Here is a 22,133-nt window from a genome sequence, read left to right as displayed (position 1 = left end):
AAATATGACTATTTGTTGTAGCTTAATAAGTTTAGTTTCGAATTGAAGTCCCAATCCTCCTGTCTCTACTGTAGTTCAAACCAGTTGCTTCAAATGCAAACTCAAATCAGTATTTTAACCCAGATGATTCAATTAGAGTAATAATTGACATGAATTTACCTCAAAAATGTACAATATGTATATATAACCAAGTAACACTTCTTTTAAGTAACACTTCTTTATATACATGTACAAAACAAATTGTAAATAAGGTCACAAAACTGCAAAAATAAAGGTTATACACACCTCAGTCCATTCGATAAATTCAGTTCAGAAAGAAAAATATCAAAGTCCATCAAAGTTCAGAAGGAAAAAAACGACACCACTAAGTGGATAAGAAGATAAGAAGTAAAAGATTCAAATTCAGTCTGGGAGGCTCGCCATCTTTCTTTTCTCTCAGCGCGGCTTGATGAATCCTCACCATGCATGCAAATCACAGCGGAAAATCCAAACTTCTACACAAACAATAAAAACTGGCCTGTACACACTGGAAAACATTTTTAGAAACTAACTTTTTAACTCTGTTTCAACAGTATTTACTCTTCACACCAACATTTAACGTTCATTTACAACATAGGCCATACTTCATATACAATGAACATATCACTTAATTTGAACACACAGTTGTAATTCATCACATATATGGAAATAAATCCACAACTCACCGATTCCTCTGAATTAACAGTGTTCTGTTAATATTTTCTCCAGATTACACCATGAACTATAGCGATGACTCAACTAACGTTGGCTCGACATTCCGGATCAACAAGGCCATAACAGGTAAGCGCTTTCACAAAACTTTTCAAATTGACACTTAATTTAACTTTAAATAACTTTTATCTGCTTTGTTTAGTAGTCGTTTACTAATTATTTCTCAAAATTAGATTGTTTATCTCAAATTTCTTAAGCTTTGTTCACATGCGTTTCTCCGTTTCATCTTCCTCTATAAGTCTCGTCTGCGTCTCACAGTGGGCGAAGTCAGCATCGCTGCGGATCACACTTAATTGGAAAATCTACATCTGCTGTGCAGATTCCAACTCTAATTGGATCAATTTTACTGCAGTAATTTGCATATTACTAATATAATAAATAAAGCATTTTATTTATCTAAATTCTCTTTTATCACCATCATTTTTTCCACATAAACAGTTTTACTGGAAGGGTGAATACGCCAAAAATAGTTTTTTTCTATTGACTGCAAATTGACTAATTTGAGTCTGGGTTACATACACGTAACAAGAGGGTTACAAGGCTTCGCTTTAGATTACAGCCCGCGGATGTTACACTTACACAGTAACTACACGTAACAAGAGGGTTACAAGGCTTCGCTTTAGATTACAGCCCGTGGATGTTACACTTACACACTAACTACACGTAACAAGAGGGTTACAAGGCTCCGCTTTAGATTACAGCCCACGGATGTTACACTTACACAGTAACTACACGTAACAAGAGGGTTACAAGGCTTCGCTTTAGATTACAGCCCGCGGATGTTACACTTACACAGTAACTACACGTAACAAGAGGGTTACAAGGCTTCGCTTTAGATTACAGCCCGCGGATGTTACACTTACACACTAACTACACGTAACAAGAGGGTTACAAGGCTCCGCTTTAGATTACAGCCCGCGGATGTTACACTTACACAGTAACTACACGTAACAAGAGGGTTACAAGGCTCCGCTTTAGATTACAGCCCGTGGATGTTACACTTACACAGTAACTACACGTAACAAGAGGGTTACAAGGCTTCGCTTTAGATTACAGCCCGCGGATGTTACACTTACACAGTAACTACACGTAACAAGAGGGTAACAAGGCTTCACTTTAGATATGTAAGTGTAAGTGTAAGTGTAATATGTAAGTGTACACAATAACTACATATAACAAGGGTGTATATTTGCAGAGTAGTTAAGAAAAAGGTTGTAGTACATTTTATTCTACTTGCCTCAAACCACATACGGAAGCCCAAATTGCACCAACAGCACTACAGCTATCAAAAAACATCAATTATACAGTAATTATACGTGTTGTGTATTATGCAGTTATATATCCTGGGAGGAGCTGGTGGTAATCTACTTTTCCACTGTATTGCACCTCGACAGTACAGTGCTGTTGACCTGACTCGCTGCTGAGATGACCATAAGAAACATTCTTTCATCGGGTAAATTTTCATATGGGAATTTCTAAACAAAATCATATCAGAAGCTCATCACATAATTGCCCCATACTTTCAGCTGATTTGTTCAGTAATCTCCATGACCACACATAAATAACATTAATAAATAATATATCTTATATTCTTTAGTAAATTGTGGTAAAATTGTATAAAGACTATGGTGGTTTTGAACCACTATAATTACTAAATTATACAATAGTATACTATAGTTTACTATTTGTATCTATGTCATGTAAGATATATGTTGCAAAAATACAATAAGTCGGCTACCCAGTACATAGTGTAAAAACTATGTTGCATCATATATTTTATGTTATTACAATAAGGCAACTTGTTCTAAATCATAATATTGTTGGATATAAATACCACGTAATCTTAGAATAGTTACACCTTAATTATGAAATACTAACAGTGTAAATACTTTTAATTTTCCATGTCATTACCCCCTTATTCCCCAATTGTTTCCATTTACCTACATGTACCTTCAGCTTTAAGTTATGCTGACGTGGAAAATCACGGACTCTACCAACACGTAATTTCAGAATAGGTACCCTTTAGTTATAAAATAGTTACAGTATAAATGCTTAATAGTTTTGCAGGTTATTACCCACTTATTCCCCAAACGTTGCATATTGTTCCCTTATACCTACGAGTAGGTACTGTGGAGGTACTCTATAGTTACAAAATAGGTACGCTGTAAATTCTGTTTAATTACGTGGTACATTGCGGGCTGTAATCTAAAGTGTTACCAATGTTTTTAACATACATTTTTAATTGTGTTCAATTAAAAACCCAAAAATGCAGCGGGTCCACCAGACCCACGAACACTGGCTGATTAACAAAAATATGAACACCACACAAGGGTTAAATAAGATTTGATTTAAATAAGACACATAGAATGATATTACAAATGTTGAGATTTAACACGTAAAGGTACTACGTTTTAAGTGAAAGCAAAGTATTTGTTTGTGTTAGGCAGGACAGACATATGAGAGCAACATGTTGATCTCATTAGCAATGATAATAGGTCCTGGGTGGATATTTTCATGTAGATAGTGACAGGAAGTCATCTGCCATACATCCAAGTAGATTACTCCATCAATATCTCTGAACATCTCTTGCATTACTGTGTTCAGCTGCATCGCATACCAGTCACTTTGAAAAATGTCCTGGAACAACAGATATGTAACAAAAGTTACTATATGCATTAACATAAATGTGGCATTTATATTTGTCTGTCACATGTTATGCTGTACCTGACATTAAACCTACTTTGACTATATTTTATATAGAAAAATATGAATAGTTCACATTATTTATAGCAGAATGTCCAGTGACATTGGTGGTTACCATTTTTCATGAGAGAAAAAAAAAATGTTATTCTATTTCCCCCACAGATGTAACATATAAAGAAAACAAGACAGAAAACTGCTGAAAACAAAGTAAGATTGGAAGTGACCAAATGTACCTTTCGTCCTGCAGTGTTTCCAGACTTGATGACGACAGTGGTCTGTGGCGCACGACTCAGCAGCGCAACAACAGACTGACGGATTTTGGCCACTTCATGAACATAAAATGTTATTGGGTGAAACACCAGATGGGCAAAGATCGTGAAGACAACAACTGCATGAGAACCACCAGCTATTTCATCAATATCATTGCCAATATAATGCAGGTCGGTAATGAACATTTTAGAAAATCTCAAAGGAACACCATGTGGCCTCCAGTGAATAATGATATTATTTTTCAACTCCACAGCCATCAGGGGTCCACCTGTACGAGGAGTGTGGAGGTCCATTCTTTTTAAGCCTAATAAAGATAAGCAGAGCTTTCATTAGACTCATTGTTTTAATAATTTATCAAGTAGCTTGATTTTTATTTTTTTCTGTACATAGCAAGCCAAAAGATATATGGTCAACTAAGAGATAATAAAATTCAGAGAATGTAAATTCTGCCATCATTTACACATCCTCATGTTGTTCCAAAAGTGTATGACTGACTTTCTTCTGCATAAAACAAACAGACACTGGAGAATGTTTCAAGTCCATAGAGTAAAGGTCAATGCAATCCAAATGCATGAAGAAAAAAAAAAAAAGTTTGTTTCATAAAAGAAAGCAAATCATACCAGTGTGGACATGAACATGAAGGTGAGTAAATGCTGATAGAATTTCCATTTTTGTGTGAACTACCACTTTTAAGTTGCACTGACTTATGTGTATGCAATTTTATTTATAGTATATTACATTTATGGTATCAAGTCTTAAATAACATGTTTAAAAAAATAAAAAAAATAAATTAACCTCAAAGTTAAGTTATGTAGACCACTGGATAACTTGCCTGGCACATTTCGTTCTGAATACTCAAACCACTGCCTTGTGGTGGAGTCTCCCAACAAGTAGACAATCTTGTCTTTAAGACAATTTCCCATTTGTGTAGAATTGAACTGCTGCGTGTTGCATACAAAAGACTTCCAAACATCTTTCAAATAGAACCCAGCAGGAACTGGTGTTGTCAGTCCAGATCTGCATCTCTCTGTTGTACCTAAAGCAAAAAAAAAAAAAAAAAAAAAAAAATTACCTGAAAAGACTGTCATGATGTTTATTCCTCATTTTCTTGTAATTTGATTTTAGATGATATCTGTCCTGAACATACCATTGATTGCAGTGTTGGGAAGGACATTTATGACTTGTGTGTCACCAGTAACAGCAACATTTGTTAATTTACTGTGGAGAAATAATAATAATCTCTACAGTTTTACAATACTTTTGACATTTGTATTGAATATTTTACCACTTACTTTGTGAAAATTTGCTTTTCAACAGGACTTAATGGGTTTTCCAAACCTCCCATGGAGTGATGAACCAGTTTGTCACAGGAAAGTTTCTTCGGTCTCTCACACTGCCACACCGTCCCTGTTTTTATATCCTTATACTCACAGCAGCAGTTGCCTTTCCTCCAACTTCCTTCTCCACCCCACTTAAGATTACATTGTAATACTTCAGTGATCCTGGTTTTATTGGGTCCTGATCCTTCAAAGTGCCCATTATATTGGCTACGTGGGAATGAAGAATGTCTGTATTTTTTAAGAATCTGCACAACCTCACTGGAGTGCTCAAGACGAACTAAAACTTGTGCCTGACCTTCCCAGGGTAGAAGAAGAGTAACTGAGTAAGTCCCATTACGATGATCCACAACCTCCCCGTACACACTTGACTGAAAGAAGAATGGAAAAGGTTAGCTGTGATTCAGAAGACAAACATCTGTAAGTAAAGCAATTTTATAAACCTAAACATAATATGTAATATTATGTAAATCAACAATTAAAGGTGCAGTAAGCAATTTCTGTGAACATCCAAACAAACCCATGAACATAAATGTGACCCTGGACCACAAAACCAGTCTTAAGTCACTGGGGTATATTTGTAGCAATAGCCAAAAATACATTGTATGGGTTTAGATTTTTTTGCTCCCTTAGATTACAGATTTTCAAATAGTTGTATCTCAGCCAAATATTGTCCTATCATAACAAACCATACATCACCTGAAAGCTGAATAAATAAGATTTCCATTGATGTATAAATCTCAATTTCGAAAAAATTACACCTAAGACTGGTTTTGTGGTCCAGGGTCACAAATGTTCCCTATTGCTGATCGACTACACAGCCAAAACTACGTACTGTACAAACAGAACATTTTTTTTCGCACACACATAGAACACACAGCTAGCAAATATTCAGAAACTCAGTTTTTTGGATGTTGATTTAAATTTTCAACAGTGTTTCTCAGAAATCACTTACTGCACCTGAAACTCAATATGACAAATGTCTGTATATTGATTTTTTTTTTTTAAATGTTTATAATATATTATAAAGTAAAAATACCTTTAGCTTTGAATTGAAAAGCTTTGCTTTGAAAAAATCTCCTCCATATGTTTTCAGGTTCTTGTTGTGGTCTCTGGCCGTGATAATAATGGAGATATTTTCTCCAACTTTGTAACTCTTTTTCAGTCCCACAATAGAGAATGTTGAGTGGACTGGACTTGTGCTTAGATCCAGCTGAGTGATTAGTTGATCTGGACCAGGCCAGTCGAGAGCCTTCTGTAGTCTTTCCCACTCCTCATCACTGATACCCATGTCAAGCGCAGAAATTACAGAAGAGGAATTTGTTTGAGTCTGTTTTCTTGTATCACGTCTAGGAATGGGGGGCTGGAATTGCTTTTTCGATTGACCACTTTCCATGAATTTCCATGAAGTCTAAAAGATGACCAAGAAACCAGTTTAATAATTTTATGATTACAAACCATTTTTTTCCACCATATAATATATATATATATATATATATATATATATATATATATATATATATATATACACAGTCATGGCCAAAAATATCGGCACCCTTGGTAAATATGATCAAAGAAGGCTGTGACAATTAATCTGCATTGTTAATCCTTTTGATCTTTATTAAAAAAAAAAAAAAAAAAAAAAAAAAAAAAAAAAAAAATCACAAAAATCTAACCTTTCATTGGACAATAAGAATTTAAAATGGGGAAAAATATCATTATGAAATAAATGTTTTTTTTTGTTTTTGTTTTTTTTTCAAAAAAACGTTGGACAATTATTGACACCCCTAGAAATTCTTATGAGTAAAATATCTCTGAAGTATATTCCCATTAATATTCACAATTTTGAGCATTCCAGGGTGATTATGAACATGAAATTATTCAGCCATGGCTTCCTGTTTCACATAAATATAAATAGGAGGCAAAACAAAGCCCAAATTGCCTTAATAATCCATCAAAATGAGAACAAACAAATAATATATTTCTGATGTTCAGCAAAAGATAATTGAGCTTCACAAATTAGTGAAGTGTCTTTAAGAAAAGAGCTAGAGCAGTGCAAATTCCCATTTCCACCATCAGGGCAATAATTAAATATTTCCAATAAACAAAAAATGTTACGAAACTGCCTGGAAGGACGTGTGTCTATATGGTCCTAATGTAAGGTGAGAAGGAGAATTTGAGTGGGTAAAGACTCTCCAAGGATCACAGCTGGAGAATTGCAGAAAATAGTTGAGTCTCGGGGTCAGAAAACCTTTAAAAAATTGTCAACCAGCCCCTACATCACCACATGTTGTTTGGGAGGGTTTGAAGAAAAATTCTCCTAGCTCATCCACAAACAAACTCTAGCATATTCAGTTATCAGACACGACTGGAACTTCAAATGGGACTGGCTTCTATGGCTTCTGAAAAAACAGAAGCGTTAATTATCGGACCTAAAAATCCCACATGTAATAACTTAGAAAACTATCTAACACTTGACAGCTGCTCTGTCGATTCTTCGTCATCAGCTAGGAACCCAGGTGTGCTGTTTGATCTTTCATTTGAATGCCATGTTCCTAGCATCTGTAAAACTGCGTTTTTCCATCTCAAAAACATATCTAAATTGCGACCTATTCCCTCAACGTCAATTGCAGAAATGCTAATTCATGCGTTTATGACTTCAAGGTTAGACTATTGTAATGCTTTATTGGGTGGTTGTTCTGCACACTTGATCAACAAAGTACAGCTGGTCCAAAATGGGTGGTTGAGGTAGAGAGACTCACATCATGGTGCCAGGACAACTGTCTCTCTCTGAATGTGAGCAAAACTAAAGAGCTGATCATGGACTTTAGGAAGAGACAGCAGCAGACCTACACTCCTCTTATGATCAGTGGGACCCCTGTGGAGAGGGTGAGTAGCTTCAAGTACCTCATCTCCGAGAACCTGACTTGGACTACACACATCCAAACACAGGTTAAGAAAGCCAGGCAAAGACTGTACCATCTGCGACAGCTGAGGGAATTCAGGGTCTCACCAGCAATCCTGAAAACTTTCTATTCAGGGACCATAGAAAGTGTATTGACTCAGTGCATCTCAGTGTGGTATGGAAACAGCTCCAATCAGGACTGCAAAGCACTACAGAGAGTTGTGCGCTTAGCTGAGCGCATCTCAGGGTCTGCTCTCCCCTCTCTGCAGGACATCTACCTCAAACGCTGCAAAAACAGAGCTGTCAAAATCATCAAGGACTCAAATCACCCTGGTAACCGTCTATTCACTTTGCTTCCATCTGGTAAGCGCTTCCGTAGCCTGATGGCAAAAACTGAGAGACTTAGAAGGAGCTTCTTCCCCCAGGCCATCAGGCTCCTAAACTCTAACGCTGTGTCATAACATCACATGGAGAACTGGCCCCCCAATTGAGCGTGGTTTCTCCCAAGGTTTTTTCTCCATTCTGTCACTGAGGGAGTTTTGGTTCCTTGCCGCTGTCGCCTCTGGCTTGCTCAGTTGGGGACACTTAATTTCTAGTGATTATTGTCAATTTGATTTCGCAGATACTATTTAAACTAAACTGATCTAGACAATGACATCTCTGAACTCAATAATGAAATGCATTTAACTGAAAATTGAGTGTTTGATCTTATTTTTATACTGACACTCTATCCTCCAATTTGATACTGTTAAGTGCTTTGACACAATCTGTATTGTTAAAAGTGCTATATAAATAAAGGTGACTTGACTTGACTATGGTCAGATGAAACAAAAAAATAAAAATAGCTTTTTAGCAGCAAACACTCAAGATGGGTTTGGTGAGCACAGGGATAAAAAGTACCCCAGGTGTACAATGAAATATACTGCTGTATATTTGATGTTGTGGGCCTATATTTCTGCTGGAGGTCCTGGACATCTTGTTTAGACACATGGCATCATGGATTCTATCAAATACCAACAGATAAAAAAATCAATAAGTGACTGAATCTGTTAGAAATCTTATAATGGGCCATGTTTGGATCTTCCAGCCGTACAATAATCCAAACACAAACATAAAAATGTGTCACTGAGCACAAAACCAAGCTTCTGCTATGGCCATTCCAATCCTCTGACCTGAACCCTGTAGAAAATGAGTGAGGTGAACTGAAGAGAAGAAGCACCGTCATGGAGCTGGGAATCTGAAGGATCTGGAGTGATTCTTGATAAAGAAATGGTCTCTGATCTCTTGTCAGGGGTTCTCTAACATCATCAGGCATTATAGGAGAAAACGTAGAGCTGTTAATAAACTGGCAAATGGAGGTTTCAAAAAGTATTTAATAAAAGGGTTCCGTTAATTATGGCCAGTGTGTATTACAGAAAAACATTTATTTCATAATGATATTTCCCCCCATTTAAAATTCTTATTATCCAATGAAAGGTTAGATTTTTGTGATTTTTTAAAATAAAAGATCAAAAGGATTAACAATGCAGATTAATTTTCACAGCCTTCTTTGATCATATGTGACCCTGGAGCACAAAACCAATCCAGTCGCTGAGGCATATTTGTAGCAATAGCCAAAAATACATTGTATGGGTCAAAATTATACATTTTTATTTTATGCCAAAAATCATTAGGACATTAAGTAAAGATTACGTTCCATGAAGATATTTTGTCAATTTCTTACTGTAAATATTACTAATTAAAAATTTAGTTTTTATATATGCATTGCTAAGAACTTAATTTGCATAACTTTAAAGGCGATTTTCTCAATATTTAGATTTTTTGCACCCGCAGACTCCAGATTTTCAAATAGTTGTATCTCGGCCAAATATTGTCTGATCCTAACAAACCATACATCAATGGGAAGCTTTCAGATGATGTATAAATCTCGATTTTGAAAAATTGACACTTAAGACTGGTTTTATGGTCCAGGGTCACATTTACCAAGGGTGCCGATATTTTTTGGCCATGACTGTATGTGTGCTGTGTATATTTATTATGGATATATAAATACACACACATGCACGTATATATATTTCCGAAAAAACAAATGTTTATATATTTATTTACAATATAAATTATATGAATATAAATATAGACATGTATATATACATTATTTTCAAAATATATTCTGTATGTGTGTGTATTTATTTAAAAAGACAATTTTGACATTTTATCTCACAACAGTACTACTGTTTACTGCATGTTTGATCAAATAAATGCAGTCTTGATGAGCATAAGATACTTCTTAAAAAATAAAAATACAAATAATAATGAAAGATATATATATATAGATATAAATATATATATATAAGCTTACTTATCCTAAACCTTTGAACAGTATACACACTACATGAACTTACCAGACAGATGGTTGTCCAAAGACATAGCAGCAAAAAGCAAATGCAATGGCATGTTATCCTGTGAACTAATAAGACATTGTAATGAGTAAAAATTTGCAGATTTGACCTTACAGAATTATTTAATTTGGCTATTAAAATACATTTGTTGGTGTTGGTTTGTAGGTATAAGTCACATAGAAACACACACACACACCCACACACACACTGTATTACATCTAAAAGAAAATAAAGTAAATAAAACCTATCAGTTGGGTTTTAAATTTAAAATAACCTCCCCATAAGCTACTATTTACCTGAAGAATCAGTTGTGGGTGGAATGAACATGGTCACATACGATGCTTTCCTACTTTTTAGGATACATTAACAAGTACTGTGTGGAGTGTTTCCAGAATGCCAGTCCTGCTGCTGCTAATAAAATAAACAAATATTATTTAAAAACTGAAGACCAATTGATCATCATGTACAACACATTGAACCTCATTAATACACAATTTCACAAAAAACATTTATATTATTGTAAGACTGTAATATTCAAATTCTGTTCTTGCTATTCTTGCTGCCACCAAATGCACAAACATTACTTTAGGATCAGTTGCTGCCAACTCTAGGCCCTTATTTTTCCTTGTTTTCCATATGGCCAATTTTACAGTCCCTATTAAATAATTCAATAAACATACTCTCCTTCTTAATAAAAATCTATATTTCAGTCCTCCTATAAATATTTTGTCTGAAAATTCTTTTTCTGTAAAAAAGAATTTTCAAATTTGTCTGTAAACCATTGAAACCAAGTTATAAGTAATTCAAAAAAATATTTAGTCTGCTACATTTAAAATCACATGCTCCAAATCTTCTCCCTCACCACAAAACCTACACTGTCCACAAACACTTATGGATTCAGGTGTGCCACATGTCTGTCTGTAGCTATGGTCCATGAATAATCCTCCACTGCAGATCAGCAATTCGCTTCTCTACATAGAGTTTGTACAGGGTCCTCCACCTATCTCTTACAAGGAAATCTGGCTCCAACAAACCTAGCCATCTTGAAGCTTTTTGTCTCTTTAATCACATTTGACAGTTGTGTGGTAAAGTGCCTTTTTTGAAGCACAATCCAGATAATCCAATTGAGGAGTTTGTAAATTCAAGATTGAATCAGCAACTTCACTCTTATTCTCATCACACATTAGCGACAAAATACTGTTCCTTGGAAATGCTTGTCTGTCGCTCTGGTTTAACAATGGTCCTCTTGCTATACTTTCTCCATAAATGTCTTGTATTGCCAGATACATTTTGATGCAAGTCTCTGTGATCATAAACTAGTCACCTCCTTAATAGTTTCCACAGATTTCCATCCATCTTTATCCATTAGGTGACCTAGCTTCATGATCCCATTCCTGAGCAAACATGCTTGCACACTCACTGAGGACATAAGTCTTGTCTGCATCATATTATAAAAAAAAACAAAGGTTCCTCAGGAGCCCAGTGAATAAAACTGCTCCTATCTCTGTCCACCCTTCCTCCACACTTGAAACATCTTCTGATAAAAAGGTGTAATTCCAGACAAATCCATATCTTCTAATCTCATTATAAAGAGATGTTTGTCAAGTCCACGCCCACCTGCCCTCTGTAAGATCGCACATGCTGTATGAGTCCTTAATAAGTCTTTATGATAAAGAAATAGTTTTGCTGCTTGTAATCTGAAAGCATATATACGACTCTTAACATCCACCAAGACATGTCCACCCTCGCAAGCTGGCAAAAAAAAAAAAACTTTTGCCCGGATCCAGTGTTCACCACAATTTACCAATTTCCTCTGCATTTCACATATAGTGTCCTCAGGTGGATCGAAGACTATACTTCTGTGCAACAGTGTAGAAGATTCCAGGTTATTAGCGACCAGAACTCTTCCTCTATACGACAACTGTGGTAATAGCCATTCCCATTTAGACAGTCGAGCAGATACCTTATCCAGCATACCTTCCAAATTTTTCATCTGATATTGAGCATTACCTATAAAAACCTTTAAAACTTTAATGCCTTCCCTTCCCCATCTCAAACCACCTGGAAGTTTTGGATATCCTACGTCATCCCACTGACCCATAATATGACCCTCACTTTTCTCCCAATTTACTATGGCAGTAGATGCTTTTTCATAAAGCTTAAAATATTCTCATTTAAACTTCTAATATCCTCTTGCCTTGTAATAAACACCGTTATATCATCTGCATAAGCAGATAAAACCAGTTTTACACTTTCACTCCCATTTTGAAACACTGCACCTTTTAAATCTTTTTAAGTCTAAGCAATAGGGGTTTAGTCATTAGGCTGCATAACTGCCCAGATGATGGACAGCCTCGTCTGATCACTCTACCAATAGGTACTGGAGCACTAAAACACCCACCAGCCTTTACCATGATAAATACATTAGAGTACAACAGTTCACCATGACCAAAATGTTTTAAAACATTAAAAAAATACCCAACCCTGTTGTCACGGTGCACACACGACGAGGATGTAACTCAAAATATAGTCTTTAATGATGACATCAAGGCAGGGCAAGACAAGGCAAGGCTGACAGACAGACAGGAACACCAGGGAGTAACGAGTAGACCAGCCAAAATCAAACTGAATAGACAGGATTATAAATACACAGGTAAATCATAGATAACGAGACAAACACAGCTGGACAAGGATTAACTAATGATCACATTAAACAAGGACAGGAAACAAACCAAATATGGACACAAGTGGCGGGAACACATGACACACACGACAGATGACTGACACCTGTCAAATGCCTTTTGTTGGTCTAATGAAAAAATACCAAGATTACTATTATTAAGGTGGCTATAATCAACTAAATCCCATAACACAAAAATATTGTCTATAATTGATGTATCTGGGACATAATACATTTGATCTTTCTCAACCAAAAATTAAAAACAGTGCTTAATTCTATTTGCCAGGCATTGTATAGTCCAGACATAATAAAGACACTGGTCTCCAGTTTTTCAATAAACATAAATCCCTTTTTTTTTGGCAACAATGAGATGACTGCACGTCGACAACTTAAAAGGGAGTGACTCTTCTTTAAAACAACTTAAAATACTTCATATAAATCCATTCCAATCACATTCCAAAGTTGTTGATAAAATTCAACTGGCAGTCCATCTATCCCTGGAGACCTGCCAGAGGACAACTGCTGCATTGCCTTAAAAGTGATGTCATTGTCCAGCAATTTTTTTCTGTTTATTTGCTAACTTTGTCATGAAGTAATTCCTCAGTACTCTTAGTGTCACATAATTCTTTTTCATTTGCACGCCGAAGATGATACAACTGTTTCTGTTGAATATTTGTCTTTTCTAAGTTAAAAAATAAGAACTAGGAGCATCCATATCCTTAATGGAACAAAACTTTGCACTTATCATTGCTCCCATTGTCCGCTCCTGTAAGAAAGATCCAAGTTCCATAATTTCTTTTTCATTCTTTTTAATTTCGTTTGCAGATTTCCTCTCAAATCTATTAGTTAATGTTGATAAAGTGCTAATTGTCAGAGATTTTAACATTCACGTTGATAATACAAATGATGCGTTAGGACTTGCATTTACTGACCTAATAAACTCTTTTGGAGTCAAGCAAAACGTCACCGGGCCCACTCATCGTTTTAATCATACGCTAGATTTATTTATATCGCATGGAATTGATCTTACCAATATAGATATTGTAGCTCAAAGTGATGTTACTGATCATTTCCTTGTATTGTGCATGCTGCGTATTACTGATATTAATTATATGGCTCCGCGTTATCGTCCGGGCAGAACTATTGTTCCAACCACCAAAGACAGATTCACAAATAACCTGCCTGATTTATCTCAACTGCTCTGTGTACCCATAAATACACATGAACTAGACGAAATGACTAGCAACATGGGCACTATCTTCTCTAATACATTAGAAGCTGTTGCTCCCCTCAAATTGAAAAAGGTTAGAGAAAAACGTACTGCGCCATGGTACAACCGTTATACTCATTCTCTCAAGAAAGAAACTCGCAATCTTGAGCGCAAATGGAGAAAAACTAACTTGGAAGTTTTTAGAATTACGTGGAAAAACAGTATGTCCAGCTATAGACAGGCTCTAAAAGCTGCCAGGGCAGAGCATATCCGCAAACTCATAGATAATAACCAAAACAATCCAAGGTTTTTATTTAGCACAGTGGCTAGATTAACAAAAAAACAGACACCGCCCGATCTAAATATTCCCTCACAGTTTAATAGTAATGACTTTATGAATTTTTTTACTGATAAAATAGATAACATCAGAAATACAATATCAAATGTAGATTCTACTGCGTCTAGTATTTCAGCTTCATTCATCGCACCCAAAGAAAAACTGCAGTGCTTTACAACTATAGGACAGGAAGAGCTAAATAAACTTATCAGTGCATCTAAACCAACTTAACAGTGCATCTAAACCAACAGCATGTTTATTAGATCCTGTATCCACTAAACTACTGAAAGGGTTGTTACCTGTAGCAGAAGAACCGCTTCTCAATATTATTAACTCATCGTTATCTTTAGGTCACGTCCCAAAACCATTCAAGCTGGCAGTTATTAAGCCTCTTATTAAGAAACCACAACTAGATTTTAATGAACTGGCAAATTACAGACCCATTTCAAATCTTCCGTTTATGTCTAAAATTTTAGAAAAAGTTGTGTCTGCTCAATCGTGCTCATTCTTGCAAAACAATCATCTCTATGAAGAATTTCAGTCAGGTTTCAGGCCTCACCATAGTACAGAAACTGCACTTGTTAAAATTACAAATGACTTACTTCTGCTTCAGATCAAGGCTGCATCTCATTGCTTGTATTACTTGATCTTAGTGCTGCGTTCGACACTATAGACCGTGACATACTCATGGATCGATTACAAAACTATACTGGTATTCAAGGGCAGGCTTTAAGATGGTTTAGAGCCTACCTGTCAGATCGCTACCACTTTGTTCATTTAAATGGGGAGTCATCTCAATTATCACCAGTAAAGTATGGAGTACCACAAGGATCTGTCCTAGGTCATCTGCTATTTTCAATATACATGTTGCCTCTTGGTAATATTATTAGAAAATACGGGATTAGTTTTCATTGTTATGCTGATGATACTCAACTATATATCTCAAAAAGACCAGATTAAACTTCTAAACTATCTAAGCTAATAGATTGTATAAAAAATGTAAAAGATTGGATGACCAATAATTTCCTCCTATTAAATTCAGATAAGACAGAGATATTACTTGTTGGACCAAAAAAAACAGTACACAGAATCTCTTGGATTACAATTTGCAACTATATGGATCTACTGTTACGTCCTCTAAAGTCAAAAATCTGGGTGTTATATTAGACAGCAACTTGTCCTTTGAAAATAATATTTCCCATGTTACAAAAACAGCATTCTCCCATCTTAGAAACATTGCCAAGCTTCGAAACATGCTACCTGTTTCTAATGCAGAAAAGCTAGTTCATGCATTCATGACCTTATATCAACAATTAAATACAGGTGCATCTCAATAAATTAGAATGTCGTGGAAAAGTTCATTTATTTCAGTAATTCAACTCAAATTGTGAATCTTGTGTATTAAATAAATTCAATGCACACAGACTGAAGTAGTTCAAGTCTTTGGTTCTTTTAATTGTGATGATTTAGGCTCACATTTAACCAATTTACGCCCACCGGAAACTAGTTGCCGCAGGTTATAGTTGTCATTTTCCTTTTGTAAATATTTTTCTAGATGTTATCCATGTTTTATATCTAAATGACATGCAAGCAAATAACTTATTAAAAAAAATAAAAAAAAATGTATTCACTTCCTTCCTGTGATAGGAGGCTGTCAACTTCCTACTTCCAATTTCTTTCTTGAGGGTGACTAAGAGAAGTAAAGACAGTCAAGCACACCAACACCATGGTCATTTAACCAACTTTTGGTGCTTTTGGCAGTGTGGGCAGGTGCCAAATCCTGCTGGAAAATTAAATCAGCATCTTTAAAAAGCTGGTCAGCAGAAGGAAGCATGAGGTGCTCCAAAATTTCTTGGTAAACGGGTGCAGTGACGTGGGTTTTCAAAAAACACAATGGACCAACACCAGCAGATGACATTGCATCCCAAATCCTCATAGACTGTGGAAACTTAACACTGGACTTCATGCAACTTGGGCTATGAGCTTCTCCACCCTTCCTCCAGACTCTAGGACCTTGGTTTCCAAATGAAATACAAAACTTGCTCTCATCTGAAAAGAGGACGTTGGACCACTGTGCAACAGTCCAGTTCTTCTCCTTAGCCCAGGTAAGATGCCTCTGATGTTGTCTGTGGTTCAGGAGTGGCTTAACAAGAGGAATACGACAACTGTAGCCAAATTCCTTGACATGTCTGTGTGTGGTGGCTCTTGATGCCTTAACCCCAGCCTCAGTCCATTCCTTGTGAAGTTCACCCAAATTCTTGAATCGATTTTGCTTGACAATCATCATAAGGCTGTGGTTCTCTCGGTTGGTTGTGCATCTTTTTTTCCACACTTTTTTTCCTTCCACTCAACTTTCTGTTAACATGCTTGGATACAGCACTCTGTGAACAGCCAGCTTCTTTGGCAATGAATGTTTGTGGTTTACCCTCCTTGTGAAGGGTGTCAATGATTGTCTTCTGGACAACTGTCAGATCAGCAGTCTTCCCCATGATTGCGTAGCCTAGTGAACCAAACTGAGAGACCATTTTGAATGCGCAGGAAACCTTTGCAGGTGTTTTGAGTTGATTAGCTGATTGGCATGTCACAATTTTCCAATTTGTTGAGATAGTGAATTGATGGGTTTTTGTTAAATGTGAGCCTAAATCATCACAATTAAAAGAACTAAAGACTTAAACTACTTCAGTCTGTGTGCACTGAATTTATTTAATACACAAGTTTCACAATTTGAGTTGAATTACTGAAATAAATGAACTTTTCCACGACATTCTAATTTATTGAGATGCACCTGTATATAAACACTTCACACATTCTTTGAAGGTATCCATAATATGATAGTGTAAAAGGTTTATCTATAGCCCTGTATGAATTAAGCCTTGACAGACATGAATCATGACATTATTTTGCTTTTCTCTTAGTCACCCTCAAGATCCTCTACAAGTATTCACTCTTTTCAGCTGACCATAAAGAGACAGAGCAGTGCAAAATCAATAGGCATCAGCCAGCAAAAGCTTTAGCATAGATGCATGCATGTTTTTCTTAACATTTGATTTGTCTGTGTAATAATTCCCTTCCATCATTTTACTAGTCTTAAGTTGTCACTTGTATTGTTGTCATGTTTAATCAGATTGTCCAATACACCCTGGAAAAACAATAGTGATGAGGATGGTAACTAAGATGAGGCAAACTTGTGCACTTCCATAAGGAAAAAACTCACAATACTGTTGCAAAGTTTTTTTTTTTTTTGATGAACGGGTTAATTTACTGAAATCCAAGTAGTCATGTACTCACCCTCATGTCATTCCTAACATTTCTGTCGCTGCATTGACAGTCTACACAAATACCACTATGGTTCAGAAAGTTCATAAAAAGATTGTAAAACTAATCCATATGAATTGAGTAATTTATTCTATATTTTCTGAAGAGACTTGATCGCTTTGTATGATGAACATATTGAATTTAGGATTTTTATTCACATAAACATTTATCAACACACATCAGATATGGTAAATGGAAGGAACTGTTTTGAATGAAGTGAAGGAACTTTCACAGGAACTGTTTGTTTGCTGATCACGGTTTGTGAATAGAAGCCTAATTTCAATAAGAGAACCATGTCTCGTCAGAAAATTTGAACAAAACTGCTCAATTCCTATAGATTCATTTTACACTCTCTTTATGAACTTTTTGAAGCACCAAAGTGGTAGCTGTGTGGACTCAATGGATGGACATAAATCTCTTTTCACTAAAGTATATTCAATTTTGTTTCAAAGATGAGCAAAAGACTTACGGGCGTGGAAGACAATGAGGGTGAGTAAATGTCAGAATTTTCATTTTGGGTGAATTAACTTTAAAGTATGTTTCATCATCAAAGTTTATACATTCATCTTTGCACAGAGTAATTTAACTTTTTCCACTCTTTTTTTCTTTAAACAAATTTTTGTTTTTGCTGTTTACAGTCCTGCACCTGCACCAGTATTGAAACCCATCTCAGTCAGAGGGAGGACCTGCCATACCTACTGCTACTGAGAAGGATCAAGGGCAGGATCACCTTATGTGGTCGGACAAGCTTCTCATCCCTTCTGAAGGAACCAGCTCCTTGAGTACTATTGAACTCAAAGTCCACTATGTTTTCAACCTGTTGAGCAGGTCCTTTTCAATGTCTTTATCTTCCTGCTACACTAGTCTACAACATTGATGTTGGTCATACCAGTGAGTTGCCAAGAGTAAATGAATTGCATGCAAAGCATTGACAAACTTTTGACAAAACATTTTTCAGAGCATAATGTATTTTAATTACAAATACATTTTAAGTTGAGAGTACTTCTAACAGCCAGCATTTAAGTTTTACAGGTCTTTTGACCTGCAGACTTCACATGTGTGATATGATGGTGAATTTGTATTAAGTGTTTTTGAAAATAAAGGTTCAAACTGATACAACAACGAGTTGGCTGTTATTGAATATACACATGCATTTGTAGTTGAACTGAATACAGATCACATTTAATGACAAATCAGGGTTAATATGAACACAGGGTTAATATATTAGTCTGGAAATAACTCCCTTGGTGTTAAGTTATTGACACACCTAGTGTAGTTGTGACACTATTAGTGTTTTCCCTCCTTTTTTACACCAAATTAGTGTTAATGGTGAACACATACAGTGTTGTTTAACTCTATGAAGTGTTAAAAAAGTAACACTATTTCAAGTGTTAGTTTAACTCAATTTAGCGTGGACCTATATGAACCTCGAAAAAGTGTTAATTTATACACTGCGAGTGTGAATTTAACACTTTCAAATTTGCTGTGTAGACTGGACTATTGTAATGCGCTGCTAGGTGGTTGTCCTGCATCTTCAATAAAAAAGCTACAGATAGTCCAAAATGCAGCGGCTAGAGTTCTTACCAGGTCAAGAAAATATGATCATATTACCCCAATTTTACAGTCTCTGCACTGGCTACCTATTAAATTCCGTATCATTTACAAAATATTATTACTTGCCTATAAGGCCCTAAATGGTTTAGCTCCTGCATACCTAACTTGTCTTCTACCACGCTACAATCCAACCCGCTCCCTAAGGTCGCAAATCTCTGGATTTTTGGTTGTACCTAGGATAGCAAAGTCCACTAAAGGAGGTATAGAGCTTTTTCACATTTGGCTCCCAAACTCTGGAATAGCCTTCCTGACAACGTTCAGGGTTCAGACACACTCTCTGTTTAAATCTAGATTAAAGACACATCTCTTTAGCCAAGCATTCACATAATGCACCTTATAATCTTGTACTGCAGTTATATCTGATCAAATGTACATTATTATTATTCTTTAGCTTGGGTTGAACAAATCATTTTTGCTTAGATGGAACAGCAGCTACGCTAATTATGCCTCTATTTGTTTCTCTGTTTCTGCCACAGGATTAACATCCCATGGTAACTAGGAATTACAGAAGCTTCAGTCTGGATCCAAACCTTAAATGATCTGAGATGACCGAACACCTGAGAAAAGATGATGCCAACCCCTCAGAGGACCTCAGAGGATGCCAACCCTCAGACAACATACAGAATTACTAAATTTTGCCATAAGTTAAATATATTAAGGTTCTGCAATATATAAATATATTGTGGAAACTCAATTTCCTGTAGAGCTGCTTTGCAACGATTTGTATCATAGAAAGTGTTATACAAATAAACGTGAACTTGAACTTAATAAAGATGCTTTTAGTCCTGGTGTCCTCTACAGTGGACATGTATGAAATGATTTCCTGTTTCATAACAGGAAGTCATATTTTAATATGAAAACCCATAACATTTTCCTGAGATGTTGCTCTATGATAAACAATTAGAAAATTATTCAGATTTAAATGACAATTACAAAATATAATCATATTTCCATAAGGATGTCAAATTTTTCACTAAATTAAATTTAGCCATATTTAAAGGCCTTGGAGAGGGTGTGGTCATGGTGAAACTTCCTATCATTTAGTATCTCTATAAAGCCCTGAATGTGCTCTGTACAGGACATCCAGACTTACAACTGTGACATGTGAGGTCTCAGAGAAATTCACTGAAATAGAATGTCCACTACAGAGTCAAAAACTCCAGAGCTGGCTCTCAGGAGGATATGCCTTTTTCGAAGCTGCTGTATATATATATATAAAAAAACTGATAGCTAAAGTTAGGCGTTCATTAATTTCTCTCAGTTTAATTAGTTTTTTTAGCATCCCCTCTGAACTGTTAAGCTCCCCCTTAGCACACCCAACAAAAAAATCCTGGAGCAGCCACTACATTCAAGGAAGGAGAAACTTGAGGAAGATCCTAACCAATGCTATTTGGCACAACATAAATTTTAGTTCTTGCCAAGCAATGGTTGTGGCTTGCCAAATTAATATAATAATATAAACAGAATAACTTGTTCAGTTCACTGGGTTATTATTTAAAATATACCTAACCACATTGTTCCTTACAGTATAAACTGAATTTCGAGCAAAAATAAACTTTGAAATTAAGTTATATTTTGTCATACTCTCCACTGCTATGACCAATGATTCAAATATGATAAAATGAGCTTTACTTCTGCATGTAAGCATTTGGTAGACACTTTTATAAAAACACCAACTACTTACTTTCTCTAGTTGAGTTACAGGAACTGTACAGAAGTTAATGTGATCCCATGAAGACTGGCTGAGTGATTGGATTGTAAGTTATATGAACCATTAGACTGTTTTTTTTTTGGGGTAAAATCTTCTTAGATGTTGTAGCTTTTATGGTGGAGACGTCTGTAAAAGTTAGAGCAGTGCTGGTAGCATGACAGTTAGCAATACATGCTCCACCCTCCCGCTATGTAATGCCTTCCTGTATCCTTCCTGTCATTGCTTTCAATGTATTGCTCTCATGTTAACCCCTTCTCAAGTACCACAACATTTTGACATGAGGACATAAATGGTATACCCAAAATAAAAAGGTTGCTGCTCAGGAGTCTTTCTGATTAGATACATAATCAACATATATTCACAAAGCTGACACTTAAAAGTTTACTGTTCAAGACTCAAGTCCGTTTCACACCTCATGCGTGAGCGGTGCAGAAGTGGTGTGTAAGCAGAGCAGGAGCAGCGTGCGCCCATTTTGCTTTCACCCCCGATGTACACTGCACGCATCTGTGGTGCGTTATGGCTCCGAAGAGGTTTTGTTCCATCCTCCACGCGGTGCCAACTTACACCTGAGGCGTTTCAGAAGCGAAGCGGCAGGATTCGCAAGACCACATGATTTTCCTGTCAGATGTTGTTTGGTTGCTCATTGTCCTGATTTTTTAGGTTCCACCATGGATAAATTAGCTAAATGGTTACTATTTTGTCCAGTTTAATTGTGTTTATTGTTGTGTTTATTAATATGTCCTACTTGATACACTTAAAGTCCAGTTATGAACAATAATAAAAGTTTTGTAGCTGTTTTAGTCATTTAAAATACATGCTCAATTACCTTATATCGATATATCACATACAGTGCCTGTGAGCAGGAGGAGAGCATTGGTGTTTGTTCTCCTAGTGGAAATAAT

The 22,133-nt window shown here is 36.0% G+C and overlaps 1 protein-coding gene across 3 annotated transcripts; it reads right to left on the bottom strand.

Annotated features, from left to right (window-relative positions):
• Positions 1-211: 211 nt before the first annotated feature.
• LOC306863228 (NXPE family member 3-like) lies at positions 212-21,409 on the bottom strand. Of its 3 annotated transcripts, XM_079406468.1 has the most exons (9): positions 21,205-21,409; positions 10,661-10,775; positions 10,368-10,432; positions 6,100-6,471; positions 5,016-5,431; positions 4,871-4,941; positions 4,556-4,759; positions 3,687-4,027; positions 212-3,387 (listed from the first exon to the last, which is right to left on the bottom strand). In XM_079406468.1, the coding sequence occupies exons 2-9, from the start codon at positions 10,689-10,691 to the stop codon at positions 3,190-3,192; spliced, it is 1,698 nt and encodes a 565-aa protein (XP_079262594.1). In that variant the 5' UTR covers positions 10,692-10,775; positions 21,205-21,409; the 3' UTR covers positions 212-3,189. The 3 variants fall into 3 exon arrangements, with proteins under 3 accessions (XP_079262594.1, XP_079262595.1, XP_079262596.1); XM_079406469.1 differs by lacking the exon at positions 10,661-10,775; XM_079406470.1 differs by lacking the exons at positions 10,368-10,432; positions 10,661-10,775.
• Positions 21,410-22,133: the final 724 nt, after the last annotated feature.

The sequence above is a fragment of the Barbus barbus genome (assembly GCF_936440315.1).
Source record: "Barbus barbus genome assembly, chromosome: 44".
Taxonomy (NCBI): Eukaryota; Metazoa; Chordata; class Actinopteri; order Cypriniformes; family Cyprinidae; genus Barbus; species Barbus barbus.
The sequence above is the reverse complement of the archived record's forward strand: the minus strand, read 5'-3'. Positions and strand labels throughout refer to the sequence as shown.

Excerpts from the sequence above, each read along its gene's own strand:
- LOC306863228 (XM_079406468.1), bottom strand. The coding sequence starts at position 10,691 with ATGTTCATTCCACCCACAACTGATTCTTCAG. Across the intron at positions 10,433-10,660 it reads ACCCACAACTGATTCTTCAG|TTCACAGGATAACATGCCAT; the intron begins GTAAATAGTAGC and ends ATGTCTTATTAG. Across the intron at positions 3,388-3,686 it reads GAAACACTGCAGGACGAAAG|GACATTTTTCAAAGTGACTG; the intron begins GTACATTTGGTC and ends CTGTTGTTCCAG.